General features: G+C 50.0%; 3 protein-coding genes across 9 annotated transcripts in view; 1 reads left to right on the top strand and 2 right to left on the bottom strand.

The window, feature by feature from the left end:
* Window positions 1-991: 991 nt before the first annotated feature.
* Window positions 992-2,534, bottom strand: LOC120898569 (cytoplasmic tRNA 2-thiolation protein 2). The gene has a single exon (XM_040304610.1). It carries the CDS (start codon window positions 2,393-2,395, stop codon window positions 1,043-1,045), a length of 1,353 nt encoding a protein of 450 aa, XP_040160544.1. The 5' UTR covers window positions 2,396-2,534; the 3' UTR covers window positions 992-1,042.
* Window positions 2,535-2,543: 9 nt separating this feature from the next.
* LOC120898572 (probable malonyl-CoA-acyl carrier protein transacylase, mitochondrial) lies at window positions 2,544-3,975 on the top strand. The gene has a single exon (XM_040304612.1). It carries the CDS (start codon window positions 2,702-2,704, stop codon window positions 3,893-3,895), a length of 1,194 nt encoding a protein of 397 aa, XP_040160546.1. The 5' UTR covers window positions 2,544-2,701; the 3' UTR covers window positions 3,896-3,975.
* Window positions 3,976-5,314: 1,339 nt separating this feature from the next.
* LOC120898557 (ankyrin repeat domain-containing protein 11-like) overlaps window positions 5,315-15,407 on the bottom strand; it is a 39,386-nt gene continuing 29,293 nt past the window's right edge. For 4 of the 7 annotated variants that reach the window (XM_040304559.1, XM_040304560.1, XM_040304562.1 and 1 more), the window contains 2 exons: window positions 7,266-8,517; window positions 5,315-7,198 (listed from right to left, as the gene is read on the bottom strand). In XM_040304559.1, coding sequence (XP_040160493.1) covers window positions 5,536-7,198; window positions 7,266-8,517 — 2,915 coding nt within the window. In that variant the 3' untranslated portion in view covers window positions 5,315-5,535. Of the gene's footprint in view, window positions 7,199-7,265; window positions 8,518-8,588; window positions 8,674-15,407 lie in introns of those variants that run through there. The other 3 variants (XM_040304561.1, XM_040304565.1, XM_040304566.1) reach the window with 3 other exon arrangements.

Raw genomic sequence — 15,407 nt, 5'->3', positions numbered from 1 at the left:
TATCACTTAATATGGTTTTAATTTGTTTAAAAAACAGGACGTTTTTCCTAACAAAGCACCACCACCATGGGGAAAACGCACTGACTGGTGCATTCTGTCCCGATCTACTGAGTGCATTATGTGCCCGTTCATAGTTGAAAACATTTTCAATTAAAATGTGAGTAAGTCTATCTACTTATCGAAACATGTATGTGCGTTTTGAAGTTCTGATTTTAAAATAACGGTTTTTGGACTTTTATCCCTTATTGGAGCGATAATTTTAACAAATGGAATTTTGTTTTGATATAATCAATATGTGCCCAAACCGAAGAAGTTTTGTTAATTAATTAATAAATTTATTTATTTATTTTGGTAATTTATAGCGTTTCCGTACATGCTAAGCTATGTAACTCTCAGAACGACCATGTTTTAGTTTGCTCTTGACTGCTGATTACTACTTTCGTTACCAAAATGCGTTTGTCATAGGAAATCAGGAATGGTAGGGCTTTGCTGGCATATTACCCCAGCAACCCTTACGGTGTGGTTTCAATTACTTTGTTGCGAGTACCTTCATCAAGATCTTGAGCGTCTTGGTCACCTCCTGTGTTGGGTAAAGATGCATAGCACCACCTCGGCAATTTGATAACATTGTTGCTACTGTACTTTTCTACTTTAGTGATGTTTTATTTATAAACTATTAATCATTTGAACAATTTCATAACCATGGAGTTATCCTCGGCTCTCTTCACAAAATACGTTTGAAGAGATGTCTTGTAACTATCAGTGTAATATACATTTCTTCACCGTGAGTTTTTGTGGATTTAACTTTACCAGCATTTTGAACTGATTTAAATACTTGGCGACTTTGGCGATAGCCAAGCCGGCCTACCGCACGTTAAGAACCTGAACATAGTTACGTTAGGAACCTTAACACTGTTGTCTTCAGGATATATTCTCAATATATATTATATATTCTCAACACAAAAAAAAACCATCAACCAAATCAATATTCTCTCTCTCTTCCACAACATAGTGCTTTTATTATATGATCATCTCATATTTATTAATTTAAATCTTCAAAAATATTCCTACACCCATGGCAGAGCTGCTTCATAAGCACGCGCTCTTCACCCTGGTCGTCTTCACCGTTTACCGCACGTTCCGCATCCAGTTCCATTTGCTTGGACTTTAGTAAAATATCCTCATGGCTGCAGGCGGCATTAATCCGGGATGAAACGAGGCGCGAATATTCGGTAGCAAACAGCGTTTTCGAACCTCGATAGTCTAAGGCAGCACCGCAGAAACGGCAACACTCTCCCGACGGCCGATCGTCCAATGTGAGCGTTCTGTCAAACAGGGCAAGAAAATCCTCGCTTTCGTCTTGCCGTTCCGATGTCCCATCGCCGACGGTGGGACCGTTTCGTGCTGCTTTCGGTGCGTCCAATTTATCACCGGTTCGGTACACGGTCGATACCGTCGACGGGAAGCTTTGCATCAGATTGTCGATAAACTTGGCGGTCAAATTCTGCAAGCTTGGCTTATCCTCGAAGTGTTTGGCGGGCGAGTAGGACAGCAATGGTTGCTCGCTGTACTGCAAATAGTTGCTAACCTCGTCCGGATTGAGGTCGCGTATTGGCCGTACCAGCTTCACCGTATCATCGCGATCATCACAGAACGCTACATCTTGCGCTAGAGAGCATCCACGACCAAGAGCCACATTGGATAGTAGCGTTTTGGCCAGATCAACCCCAATGTCGGACAGGAAGACGTAGGCACACTGGAGGGCATGACCGATTTGCCGATACGTTTGTTTGCGCACCTGCTCCAGTAGATCCTGCTTGGACGAAACCGATCGGACCGCATCCAACACCTGCAGCAGTCGCGCTTCATCTTGCTCGAAACCGGCCGGTGAAAAGGCACCGTCAAACGTAAGGGCAACGTGCCGCGAAGAACCACACACGGTATAGTACGCCGGGAAGCTCTCGAACTGCTTGAACACCTGTAATCGCTCCGCCAGCTGTCGTAATCTTGCCTCCGGTGTGTTTCCAACGAAATCGTCATCGACGTACAGCAGGACCGGTACTATCCGTAGCTGCTTGAACGCATCCTGCTCCAGCCCGAACCGTACCATATCGAGCAGGGTCACGTTCGCCGGCTCTCCGGTAAGGATGATGAGCACGCGCGATCCTCGGCGCACGATTTTTGTGGAACCCAGCGAAGCCCGAAACTTGTGCCGCACGTAGTTGAGAAAGCAAACCCGACACTGCGGTTCCTTCTGGTTGAGCTTCAAAACGGCCTGCTCGGTGTTGCACTTGCGGCACAGCTCATTACCGCCCAGCTCCGGCTGCGGTGTGTCCTCCTTCATGGCGTGTGCACCGCCCTCGTCACCAAAGTCATCCTCCACGATACTGCACATGATGGCCGGCAAGCGTCTAAAACCGAAAAACAATGCTGTATAAATTCGTCTTTTCCGTTCTAACTTTGCACAACGTGGGATAATTTCTCGTTGGCGAACGGCGAAACGTAAACAACAACAAACCGCACGCTGCTGGCTGTCATTATGACAGCGCACTCGACGACTGTCAAGCGGGGTCCGGGTTTATTGTAAACAAAGTGCGTTCAAAAGCCGGCCTGGGAACTTAAAAAGAATCCCTTTGCTCAAGGATAATTTTCGTGTTTTTTTTTACTGATTCTTAATTCGTATACACACTCAATACTCGCCATGCTGTTTCGTGCATTTCACCGCAAACTCCACCGGACGTTGCGTCTGCTCGGGACGGACGCGAAACTCCCGCCCGTAGTTGGCACGGAAAAGGTGAAGGATCTGTTGGAAAATGCGGCCACCTTCGACGATATTAAACCGACCGGCGGGGGGACGGACAGCGAGTGGGCCACCCTGCCGTACGTGGCCGGCACGTACATCAGCCGCGATCAGTCGAAAAAAGCAAACCGACCAAAGATTGACCCGCGGGAAACGAACGTCATCCTCTTCCCGGGCCAGGGCACCCAGTACGTCGGCATGGGCTCGAAGCTGCTCAAGTACCCTGGGGCGCGCGACATTTTCGCCCTCGCCAACGAGGTGCTCGGGTACGATCTGCTCAAGATCTGCATCGAGGGACCGAAGAGCAAGCTCGACCAAACGAAGTACTGCCAGCCGGCCGTCATGGTAACGTCGCTGGCCGCGCTCGAACAGTTGCGCGAGGAGCGGCCGAACGCGATCGAGAACTGCTTCGCCACGGCCGGCTTTAGTTTGGGCGAGCTGACCGCGCTCGTGTTTGCCGGTGCGATACCCTTCGACAAGGGCCTGCGGTTGGTGCAGATCCGGGCGGAAGCGATGCAGCTCGCGAGCCAGCAGGCAAAGGGCGCGATGGCGACGGTACTGTTCGGTGCGGACGGCCGCATCGGTGAGGCGTGCAAGGAAGCACTGAATTGGTGCATCGAGAAGGGCATCGAAGGGCCGGACTGTCGGGTGGCGAACTATCTGTACCCCGGGTGTAAGGTGCTGGCGGGTAACGAGGAAGCGTTACGCTTTCTCGAGGCGAACGCGAAACGGTTCAACATACGGCGCATCAAGCGGCTACCGGTTAGTGGTGCCTTCCACACGGAGCTGATGCAGCCGGCGGTGGAACCGTTTGCGGCGGCACTGAAGAAGATCCGCGTTGAGGATCCGATCATCAGCGTGCACTCAAACGTGGACGGGAAGTGTTACAAGAGCGCCGGGCACATCGTGGGCCAGCTGCCGAAGCAGATCGTGCGGCCGGTCAAGTGGGAGCAAACGTTGCACATCATGTACGAGCGGAAGCAGGGCGAACACTTCCCACGGACGTTTGAGTGTGGACCGGGTCGGGGGTTGAAAGCGATCCTGAAGCAGGTCAATGCGAAGGCTTGGGACACGACGCTGAATGTGGAGGCGTAATCGGCGGCAATCCGATTGGGTGGGGATTGGAGTAGAGTTTAGGTTGATAGTGAAATAAAAAGGTTGTACAAAATCGCTAAGGGGATGTCTTTGTTTGGCTTTAAAATTTACAATCACAGAGCAACGATCCTTCAGTCTTGTCCCGCACGTCGAAGTGATAGTCGGAAAGTATCAAAGACGATTCCGAAATCAAAGACGATCAAATCAAAGGTTCAAAGACGATTCCGAAACGTCCCAAACGAAGAGAACCGTTCTGGATCAACCACCGACCAGATCTTCACCATGCGGCAGATATTGGAGAAGATGGCTGAATACAGACACGACACATACCATCTCTTCATTGACTTCAAAGCCGCATACGATAGCATAGCCAGGGTAAAACTGTACGACGCTATGATCTCTTTTGGAATCCCGGCCAAACGGATAAGGCTAGTTAGAATGACTATGACCAACGTCTCTTGCTAGGTAAAGGTGGATGAAAAACTCTCAGGGCTTTTTACTACCACCAAAAGTCTGCGCCAGGGGGACGGGCTTGCTTGTCTCTTATTCAACCTGGCGCTAGAGAGAGCCATCCGTGACTCGAGGGTGGAGACTACGGGAACCATCTTCTATAAGTCAACCCAGATCCTGGCATGCGCTGATGATGTAGGCATCATTGGTCTGCGGCTCTCCTATGTAGCAGAAGCTTACCAAGGGATCGTGCTGGCGGCAGAGAACCTCGGATTGCAGATAAACGAGGCAAATACCAAACTGATTGTGGCAACATCAGCGGGCCTACCGATAAATAATCAGAATCTACGTAGGCGTGACATACAGATAGTTGAACACACTTTTGAAGCCGTCCCAGAATTCACCTATCTTGGGTCAAGGGTCAGCAACGACAATAGCATGGAAGCTGAGTTGCGCGCAAGGATGCTGGCTGCCTGAAAAATCAGTTCAGCTTAAAGAACCTGTCGCGACGGACGAAGCTGGGGCTATATAGTACCTATATAGTACCGGTACTCACATACGTCTCTGAGACATGGACACTGTCCAAATCTGACGAAACCCTCTTGGCCGCGTTTGAGAGGTAGATGCTCAGAAGGATACTTGGCCTCGTATCTGTGGAAGGTCAATGGATGAGCTCACTGTCGTGCAGCGTATCAAGCTCGCCTGGCTCCGGTGGACTGACCATTTTGTATGCATGGAAACGGACGATCCAGTTCGTAAAGTCTTTTTAGGCCGTCCTCAAGGACAGAGGAGGCGTGGTAGGCCCAAACTGAGATGACAAGATGGCGTGCAGGCGTCCGCCATTAAGGACGGGATAATGATCTGACAGACGAAGGGGGGAGACCGTGAGTGGTTTCGAACACTCCAGAAGCAGGCCAAGACCGCAAAGCGTTTGTTGCGCCGCATAAGTAAGTAAGAGCAACGAGGGAATAGTTTGTATTTTAATACTTTTATTCCGGTATCTGATTACATGCTAAGTACATATATTTACACCAACAATCGTCTTACGGTCTTCCACGTGATTAAAAAAAGAAATACATCCTTTACCGGTCTGCATCCACTCCATGCGCAATTCTGCGCAAATAAAAAAAACGCACGCTGGTGTTCCGCAAAAGCAAAAAAATGCGCAACGCTTGGGCGCACCTATCTCTCTACGCCGGCAGCAGATCGAAATCATCATTCACGTTCACCATCGGCACGTACGTCTCGTCGATGAACGGTTTCGCCTTAAACTCGCACAGCAGATGCTCCTTCATCTTCCACTCCCAGTCCATCTTCTGCACCGCGTGCAAGCTTTCCGCCTCGTTGTGGTGGCGCAGCAGCATCGCTTCCTTGATCTTCTCCCACTTGTCGTCCACGTCCTGCAGCCAGCTCAGGAACAGCCGCCCATTGTACCGGCTGCGCGCGTTCCGATCCTTTTCCTCCTGCTCGGGCGTGATGATGTTGTACACCTCCTCGTCCTTCAGGATGGTGCAGACGGAGAACGGGAGCGACTGGTTCGCGAGTGCCCGGGCCGCCCGCCCGTGCACCCGCAGTATCTCCTGCTCGACCGCCAGCACCAGCTTCTCCTTCTCGACGATGTGCTGCATGCGCAGCTTGTGGCGCTCCTTCTCCTGCGCCTGGAACATCTCCTTCAGCGAGGGTGGCAGCGTGGCCGGCACCTGGACGTTCGGTTCGGTCGGCGTTTTGCCGGCCAGCGCGTACGTGCACCGGTTCATCAGGTAGTCCTTGAAGCCCTGCGGCGGCTTCGGCTGCACCGGGAACAGGCTCTTCTGGCGCCGCTCGATCTGCTTGCGGATGTTCAGATACATCTGGTAGCAGTTCGTGATCGGCTGATCGTGCGGATGGACGTCGGGCGTTTCTTCGCGCGCTTCCTTCTTGTCCTCGCTCGCCGTTGCACCCGCACCGGAGGTCGAGGAGGAGGAAGAGGATGAGGAAGAGGAGGAACCCGCTGCACCGGCGGGAGCGGTGCCGGAATTACTGCCAGTGCCGGTCGCATTGCTACCGGCCGCCGCACCGGACGACGCAGCAGCGGCGGATTGGTCTTTGTTCGTTTTGATTTTCCGCTTGCGCGGATGGACGGACGATTCGGAGGTGGAGGAAGAGGACGAGGAGGAGGACGATGAGGATGAGTTGTTGTTTTGTGTCGGCCCCGTGCCGGACGATCCTGTTCCATTGCCGCCTGCAGACGATTGTCCACCGGTTGAGGCTGCTCCCGATGCTCCTCCACCCGATCCATCGCCCCGGGCTGTGGAGTTGGAGGATGAACCGGTTCCATTTGTTCCACCGCCCGTTCCGGTTCCAGCGGAGCTTTCGTTTGATCCACCATTACCCGTCCCCGATCCTCCCGTGGAACCAGTCACGTTGGTGGGGCTTTTTGGATTGCCACCCGTTCCCGTGCCACCAGTCGATGAGCCATTGTCACCCTCTCCTGTCGCTGTCGCTCCCGCTGGACTGTTTGTCTGCGTCGAACGTCCTCCTCCTTCACCGGTGGTGCCGGACGTGCCTCCTCCACCACCTCGCTCCGTCCCATCACATCCACCGCTGCTGGACATCGGCGAGGGCGAACCACTGTTGCCCTGCTGCTGCATCTGCGGCGACGAATTGTTCGACCGATCGACACCGGACGTGTTGCCATCCTTGGCGGAGCTGTTGCTATTGCCGCCACGGTGCGAGCTGCGCAACACACGCTGCTGCGTCCGCTCATCCTTGCTGGTGCCGCTCTGGGAGGGATTTTTCTCGTCCGAGCTTTTCGAATCGGCCGGGCTAGCGCTGCGGGACGATGTGCTTTCCTTGTCCGCCGTCGAATCGTTGCTGAAAAATAGGAAAATAAGAATGATTAGAATGCCTTCACACAACGTTACATCCAGCATCGCCTTACCTGTTCGAGGACGCCACCACGTACGGCAGCGCGGCATGGTTGCGCGTCGACGCGTTCTTCCCGTTGCGCGTGTTGCCACCGACCTCCGCGTCGCCGGCGGCGCTCTGCTGCGGAATGACGATCTTGAGCGGCGGCACCTTGGGACCGCTGAAGCCGCCTCCAAACCCTCCCTCACCGCCCCCCTTCCCATTGCCGCCGTCTTCGGCGCCGCCCATCATGGTGCTTTCACCGTCGCTGTCATTGCTGCTGCTCGTACCGGACGATCCACCCTTGCCCGTGGCCGACGATCCACTGGCCGCTGTCCCGCCGATCGACCCAACCGAACCACCGGAACCGGTGACGTTTGTACCTGCCGGTGCCCCGCTTGCCATACTGCTTCCACCCCCGGCGCCAACACCTCCCTGGGACGGTTTGGGGCTTGCGCAGGGACTCTTCCGATCCAGCGCACCCTTCGCCGACAGTCCGAGCGTTTTCGCCGACACTACACCGCCCGCCGCCTTGCCACCCTTCTCCTGGCGGGGCGTAGAGCCTCGGCTACCACCCGTGCCCGATTTCCCCCCGGACAGGCTGCCAGAGGAAGCTGTATCCTTTCCCGCACCACTGCCAACGCCACCGAGCCCTCCCAGCGGGTCAGCATCTTTGCGCTTTTTGCGCTTCGTTTCATCCTCGTTCGTTGGGCCGCCGTCATCGCCACCATCGTTAAGCTCGGAAAAGGGTCGCTTCGGTACACCGGAAGTGGAGGAAAGGCTGCCACCGCTGCCAGGCCCATGATCCGTACCGCCACTGCCCGTACCATCCTTCTGCTTATCGTCCGCCGCGTGATGATGGCCCAGCGCTAGCGGATCGTCCCGCGACGAGCCACCGTGATGATGGTCGTGCGCGTCGTGATGGTGTGCCCCGTCGACCGTCTTGTCGCCCGATCCTTTCTTGCCGCCGCCGCCGCCACTAACCTCCTTCTCGTCGCTCGAGCTCGAGCTGGAATCTTTCGGGGTGGATTTAAATTCGTAAATATCGTCCTCGTCCTTATCCTTCGCGCTGGCGCTACCGCCCAAACCCGCATGCTCACCGGCATGGTCATTGTCCTGGTGGGTGTTACCCATCGTGTTATTACTGCTGTTGCTGCTGTTGCTATTGCTGTTTCCGTGCGTTCGCTTGCCGGAGCCGGGTCCACCGCCACTGCTGCCGGTGTCGGCGGACGAGTTGGCCGACTTCTTCATATGCGGCCCGTGGTGCCGGGAGGAGACGGCATTGTCTGGTGAAGAGAGGAACGAAATCAAAGATTAATAAAAGTCCTAAATATGTGTGGGGTTTTATGGACCACACCACCAAGCGTAAAAGCGTTCTGTAATGCGGGGACGGATATTTCTGTAATAAACTTTTGCATGCCAACCCGACCGACCGATCTCGTTCGCCACGTCTTCAAGATGCTGATATGGGCTTTAGCGCTCGGTGAACCTTTATCGCTAAATACTATTTACTTTCCCTTCCCGTTTTTTTTTGCAACAACCGATAGCGTTTCTCTTGGTTGGTGGAGAATTATTTACACACGCAAACCAACAAAAAAAAAACACGGCTACAACAACTCCCTGCCGGCTCCGGCAAAATAAAACAACATTATTCTCTGACTCATGGCACATGGCGTTGCGTGAACATACACACATGCAAACACACACACACACAGCCGGAGTGATATCCTCCGTAATAAGTAATGAGGGCAGGCAAACAATCCGAGCAAACGGCGGCAACAGCCAGCAGGGACACCAAAAGCCACCACGTGACGAACGCAGCGCGGCGGTGGCAAAGAAAACCGCGAAACTCTTCGCTAACTCCCACCTCCTCTCTCGCCCTCTTTCTATCACGATATAATAACCAACAAACCCGGGGGTGAAGCGATAATATTTGTTCTATTTTAGCCGTTTTGCTTTTACACCGACACACTGCCGACGCCACAACGGGCGAGCGAGAAGAAAGAGAAAGAGCTTCGACAAGTGAGTTCGAGGGGGGGGGGGAGTGGAGTTCGATGGCCCCATCCTCGAGTCCCATCGGGGGGGTAAAGAAAGAAGGGGAAGTGGATCGAGATCGAAGGAAAATATTTAATGTTGCTTGCTCGTCGCGCCACCAACGCGCGCGGCCCCCGGCTGGCGGAGATCTTTGCGTGAGGGTCGTCGTCGGCGTGGTTCCCCAGTCTGCTCTTCTTGAGATACGCCGCTTTATCCCCGGTGGGTGGTGGTGGCCGCCTCTCTGTTTAATGATATCGACAATCGATGATGAGCTACGTTTGTGTGTTTGTGTGTTAGTGTTAGTTTTATGTTCAGAGTGGCCCAATATACGGTGTCAATCTCAGTGCAGAGAGAGAGAGAGAGAAAGAGCCGTGTTTAGTGTTTGCCTTCATTAAATGCATCATCAAAATGATGGTGATATTGGTTCATAGCGTAGTAAAAAGGTTATGATAGAGGCCGGTCGAAACGTTCTAATGGCAGGGATTTATCCAAGTTGGAGCTAGCAGGATGGATGACCATTCCACGATCTCCCTTTCGAAAGGACACAGAGACACGGCGACACTATTCATTCCGTTCACTGTTTTATGTTGCTTATTATAATAAACAGTCCTTGCTGATTGGCAAAAAAACACGTTTCTCGACACGACAACACAGGCAACAGACACGCCAATAAACACGCATCCCCATAAATCATCGTTTTATGCTGTTTTTTTTTTGCAAAATGCGTCTCTGAAGCTGTCTCAAAAACGTTTGTGCTGTGTGGCAGTTTGTGCAACTACTCTGCTTCAAAAATTTGGAATGTGTTTTTTTGGTTTAAGACGGATCTTTGAAGTGTCTTGAACTCGTATGCAAAGAAATGCCAAAGACACCCAAGGACCACCGTGAAGGAGAGCTGCGCACAGTTTCTCTGTTCTGAGCACGGCACAGGATGCGCGACCTGCGCTTTACTACCCCTTCTACACTCTGGTTTACGTCTTCTTGGCTATATTGAACTGCTGTATTGGAAACTATTCGCTGCAACGTTACAGTCCCGGGAAGGCTCATAAAACCGAGAGACACACACACACACAGCAGATATGCATGTTAAGCTTCTTTTTTTTTACTGCCATACATCCTTCAAACACTCATCACTGCCTTCCATGCGCAGGCTCCAAGGATCAGTGCAACGACGGATCAGCTCCCACGGAGTCCAGAGGGAGAATATGCAAGCATTGCCGCGGGGTCGTCGCCGGTAAAATTTTACGACCACGTGGAGAGCAGTAGTTGGTTCGCTTCATGCACATTGCCCTAGCAACTCTGCTGTTTCTGCAAAAGGTACGACGAGCACGGAGCACGGTGCGTTTCCATGGCCAACTATTCGATACGGTTTTAAACGCAAACCACCGTTTTATTGCCTGTTTTTAACCGTCTTCGTCGCCACAGAGCGCGCATTGCCTTGCCGTCGCCATGCGTAAAACCGTTTCTCGGCTGTTCTCAGAGAAGGGGGGAAAAAGTGGCTACAAGAAAAATGTAAGACTCGAGACGAACTAACGAAAGGATAAGAAATTTATGTTCCAGGAAGCTCGTCTGTGTGTGTGAGAGTCTTTTTTCCTCTGCAAAAGCATATTATTTTCTAGCAATAACATCACCGAACCAAGGCCAACTAGGATTGGATTTGGACTTCTGAGATGTTGATGGTTTCCCAACAAACCAAGGACATTTCAAGGGGTTTAACGATCTTCCTCTTTCGCGCGAAACACCACCGCTGCAATGCTCCTGCATCATTTTCCATTTGATGGTTGTATGTAATTTCAGAACAAATTTAAATTTAAATTGGCATATTTCTTAAGCTCCTCGCAATAGCAATATAACCGGCCGCTTGTGCAGTATCAGCCGCTTTTTAACGATCGGTTTTTGTGCATCAGTCAGCGGAGAGATCGTTTCGGCAAAATCATAAGCAATGGGGCTTGATTAGAGCACGATTTCTACAGATTTATAGCTCTCCAGAGATTGGCAACATCATAACTTCGGCCATATAGTTTATGAGACTCGCTCGGTCGCAATTAATCGAATGCGTTTCGTGTGAGAATCGACATTGGAGAATACGGATATGCAGCACGCCCATCTGTGCATGTTCTGGTGCATTTTTATTGCACCTCATCGTGTGTTGTTGTGTGTGACTGATAGGCTTAAGGCTTCTCTGTCTCCTGTCCGCTCAATGCAGCTCCATTTAGTCCTTCTTACTAAAAAAGGCAAAATCCAAAACCGACCCTTAGGTTGTTCGCTTTTCGGAACATGCACACATCGCTCGCGCACAAAAGGTGAAAAGTTTTACGACACCATTTTGCACAAATTATTCATCCAACACTGGACAATAACCTCTCACACACACACGGATCTGTCCGTCCATCTAACTGCAGAAAGGCATGGAACGATATTAAGCAGCGCAAATGAAATTCGCCGCGTGCAGTAAAAATGAGTTAGAGAGCCTTTGGAGTTGCACCGAAAGAAGAGTTTGGATTTATGATGCTAGTAGGACCCATAGTCGGGCCCCATCACCAACACCACTGCCGAGGAGGACAACGACGGCGACGACGACCATATATCCATCTCAGAGCCGCGTACAGCCATGGAAGCAGAACTAATAATTTAATTTCACTTTATGGTGGACGGCTGGCTCCATCCTTCCAGCAATACCGTCGTGCGCTCTCGGATTTGCATAACGCTTTTTTATGGGTTTTAAACTGTTCGAGCTTTTCAATATAGGTAAAAACTTTGACATGGCGGTACGCTAGGGTGTGAATTTTGCGAGCGCAACCGAGCTGGGGCGAGTTTTGGAGCGATTTTTGGGGAAGACATTGGCAAAGCTAAGATATCTTCTGAGGTATGTTAAAGATATCATTGGAAATGACGTCAGAAATGTCTACTAACGACGCTGACTAGGACATATCTTGTCAAGATCTCCAATCCAATCGCCTCAAGATGTCACGACTCATTCCAAATAAGTGTCATGATCGTTTAACGCACAAGGATGAACGAGATAAAGGCCATTTGCTTTGAATTCTTCTTGACACAACTTCCAGGGATTGGCTATCACAATTTCACAATAGCTTCCAGGGGCTGTTGGCTGCTGTCATTTGCAAATCTTATACATCCAACCTTTCCAACAACTCCAATTAGACAAGAGCAAATGAATTTACCTTTAACTATAGTTCGGACCATTGCCTATTATTTCCATTACAGTCTCAAATAACAAGCGCCAGAGGAAGACATTTCCCATTCCACGATAACAACTTCCCTGGAGATTCCTCGTGCCATAGATATCGTGGAGGGGTGTATGCGTCGGACAGGAAACGAGCAGTACGCACCTCGATTTGCCCCTCGCACACCAACGCATTTCATTTCACTCGTAACCATAACAATTAGAAATTCCTTGGAAAAATACGTTGTTTGGCGCCTATCGCTCGGTCGCTCGGTCGCAATTGCCGTGAATCATCATCGTCGTACGGCATACAAGTACTCGTAAGTAAGTCGATTCGTTCATTCGAAAGCCAAGCCCGCAAACGATTGTTGGTCGCATTAGCCTGCAACGACGGATGTGCAACAGACACACCAAGGCGCACCCCCCGCGCCGCAAGGCACAGAGTGAGAAGGCTACGAAATGTAAACAGTGAGAAATGTTGAATTAAAACATAAATATCATGAAGAGACACATAAACCTCGACATCGAGAGCAGTAGTACAGGAGGTTGCGGGGACGTCGACGGCGGTTTGGTAAAGAAGAAAGAAATTGAAAACGATCGCTAAGCACATAATCATTAGAGTAAACCACCACCATCACCACCATCACCACTTCTCTCGTCCTGACTTTGTGGCGTTCTTCCCATGCTCGATGATGATGCCCTTTGCACAATTAGTGTACACAGAAAAGAAGAAGACGAACAAAAAAATAAGAGCACCACAAAAGTAAACAAACACAGTGGAAGTTCCCATTTTCCCCCCAACGCGAGCAGCAGTGTGAAATTATAAACCCACCATCATCACACCAACCAACCAACCTCCCCGCGAGGGAGGCAAAGCGCTATCGATGAACGGGTCTAACTGTCTGTGCGAGGGCTCAATGACACAAGAGGCCACACCACACGCCGGGGGTACACACTTGTGCCGCCCTTGCTCGTGGGGACGCACCACACAACGCTTCAGTGGGGGGGCCACCACATCGTAAGGTTTCGAATGGGGCCACCCCAGAGTGAAGGATCTTTTCGCTGCTGCTGCTGCTGCTAATTCCCACTGGAAGCTTTGTCAAACACTTTGCAGGACTGTGGAGGTTTTTTGTTGCTATTCCCATGTGCCACTACTGTGTCTAGCTGTGGTAGAGGCGAGAGAGAGAGAGAGAGCAGCTTCTTAAACTGTGGTCATTCACGCGACGTATTTTGTCGTCGAACGTGGGTGCGCTTTTTGTGCTTAGTTGTGTAATTATTTTCATATTATTGGACGGTTTTTGTGTAACCATATTTTTTCGTTCAAATTGTGGGAACACACAGGAGTGCTCTTTAGCGCTGAATATGCTTTATTTAAGGAGCACCCTTCTTGTGCAACATTATTAAACATCAGAAATTAAGACATCTCGCGTCTGGAAGCACAATTCAATCTCAAAACAATGACGTAAACCGGGACGTTGAACTTTCTTTTCAAGTTCATCTTGCTTTATACAAAAAAATCTACATTCATCCGTCAAGCATTAATGCTTAACCCCACACAAGTCAAAAGCAATATACCGTCGTCTATTTATTTTTCCTGAAGCTCTCTCCTAAGAAAAAAGGAAGGAAATCATGCCAAAAAAGCTACCATTTATCCTCGTTCATCATGAAAAGTTTCCTGTTGTTCTTATCGCATTCCCTCGCATCCATTGTGCCGCTCCCCTTGCAGCAGGGGTCGGCAAAGTTCTTCTTCTTTTGGCTCAACAACCGTTGTCGGTCAAGGCCTGCCTGCATGTACCACTTGTGGGGTTGGTTTTTAGTGACTTTTGGATTACTCCCCGTAATAAGCAGGGTAGTCAAGTCCTATGTATGGCGGCACGGTCTATTTGGGGCTTGAACCCATGTCGGGCATGTTGTTAAGTCGTACGAATTGACGACTGTACCACGAGACCGGCAAAGTTACAGCCCACATTTGTCCCAGGACAAATGACAAGAATAGTAGATAAGCATGTTGAGCAATTAGGTTCATCAAGCTTTCATTGTTGTTTCCCGCCTCTATATTAAGTACTTTAACTTAGAAAATGTGATGTTTTACATATATATTTCAAGTTTAAGCGTTTCTGGAAGAAGATTAGCAATTAGATGCATGTGTTTGGTCATGGATTTTTTTCAGAATCTCTGTAAACGTCAATACTTAATGTCGACTTATCATAATATATGGATCAGTTAAATACGAAAAAGTTCAAAATTATTTTTTATAAACTAAAATAACACTTCGCTAAAATAAATAACACAAATTCACTTCGTAATGTTAGGAATCGGGTTAACGTCAGATTAAGCCCAATTTTTAATACCTAACGTTTGATTTCTTCAATTTCTCAATCATTTACCAGCATCATATAAAAAATCAGCAAATTAAGGCATCTTTCAATCGTTCAATCTGGACCGCTTCTTAAAAAAGTTTGCCAACCCCTGTCCTAGAGAATGCTTAGATACCGTTTTCATTCAATGCTTCCCTACTACTTCTACTTCTACTACCAGACCTCCCAGCTTCTCACATACTGATGAATACACCACAACCGGCATAAAGCATGCAAATTTAAAGCAGAAAACTTTCCCAATAAAACAAAAGTATATTAACCGAAACTTGGAGCGAACGCGTGTGTGCGCGGCATACACTGTTGAACAGCCCGCCCACCCAACAAAAAAGGTTCGCCGACGCGTGTCCCTTTTTTTTTGGCAAGCAGCAGGCATCAGGCTCGAAAACAATTTTGGTAGTCTCCTTCTTTCCGATACTTTGGCTTTCGATAGATCGTTTGCTGTGCTTCGTCCTTCCCGGCAACACTTCTTTAACCGTCAATCAATTATTCTCTCAACACAAACACTTGTTTAACTCTCTTACTCTCTCTCTCTCTCTCTCTGTCTTTCTCTATATCTCTCTCTATATCTCTCTCTATTGGCAAT

Source organism: Anopheles arabiensis, chromosome 2 (genome assembly GCF_016920715.1).
Source record: "Anopheles arabiensis isolate DONGOLA chromosome 2, AaraD3, whole genome shotgun sequence".
Taxonomy (NCBI): domain Eukaryota; kingdom Metazoa; phylum Arthropoda; class Insecta; order Diptera; family Culicidae; genus Anopheles; species Anopheles arabiensis.
The sequence above is the reverse complement of the archived record's forward strand: the minus strand, read 5'-3'. Positions and strand labels throughout refer to the sequence as shown.

What these genes read in the sequence shown, in the direction of transcription:
- LOC120898569 (XM_040304610.1), bottom strand. Translation starts at nt 2,395, where the DNA reads ATGTGCAGTATCGTGGAGGATGACTTTGGTGACGAGGGCGGTGCACAC.
- LOC120898572 (XM_040304612.1), top strand. Translation starts at nt 2,702, where the DNA reads ATGCTGTTTCGTGCATTTCACCGCAAACTCCACCGGACGTTGCGTCTG.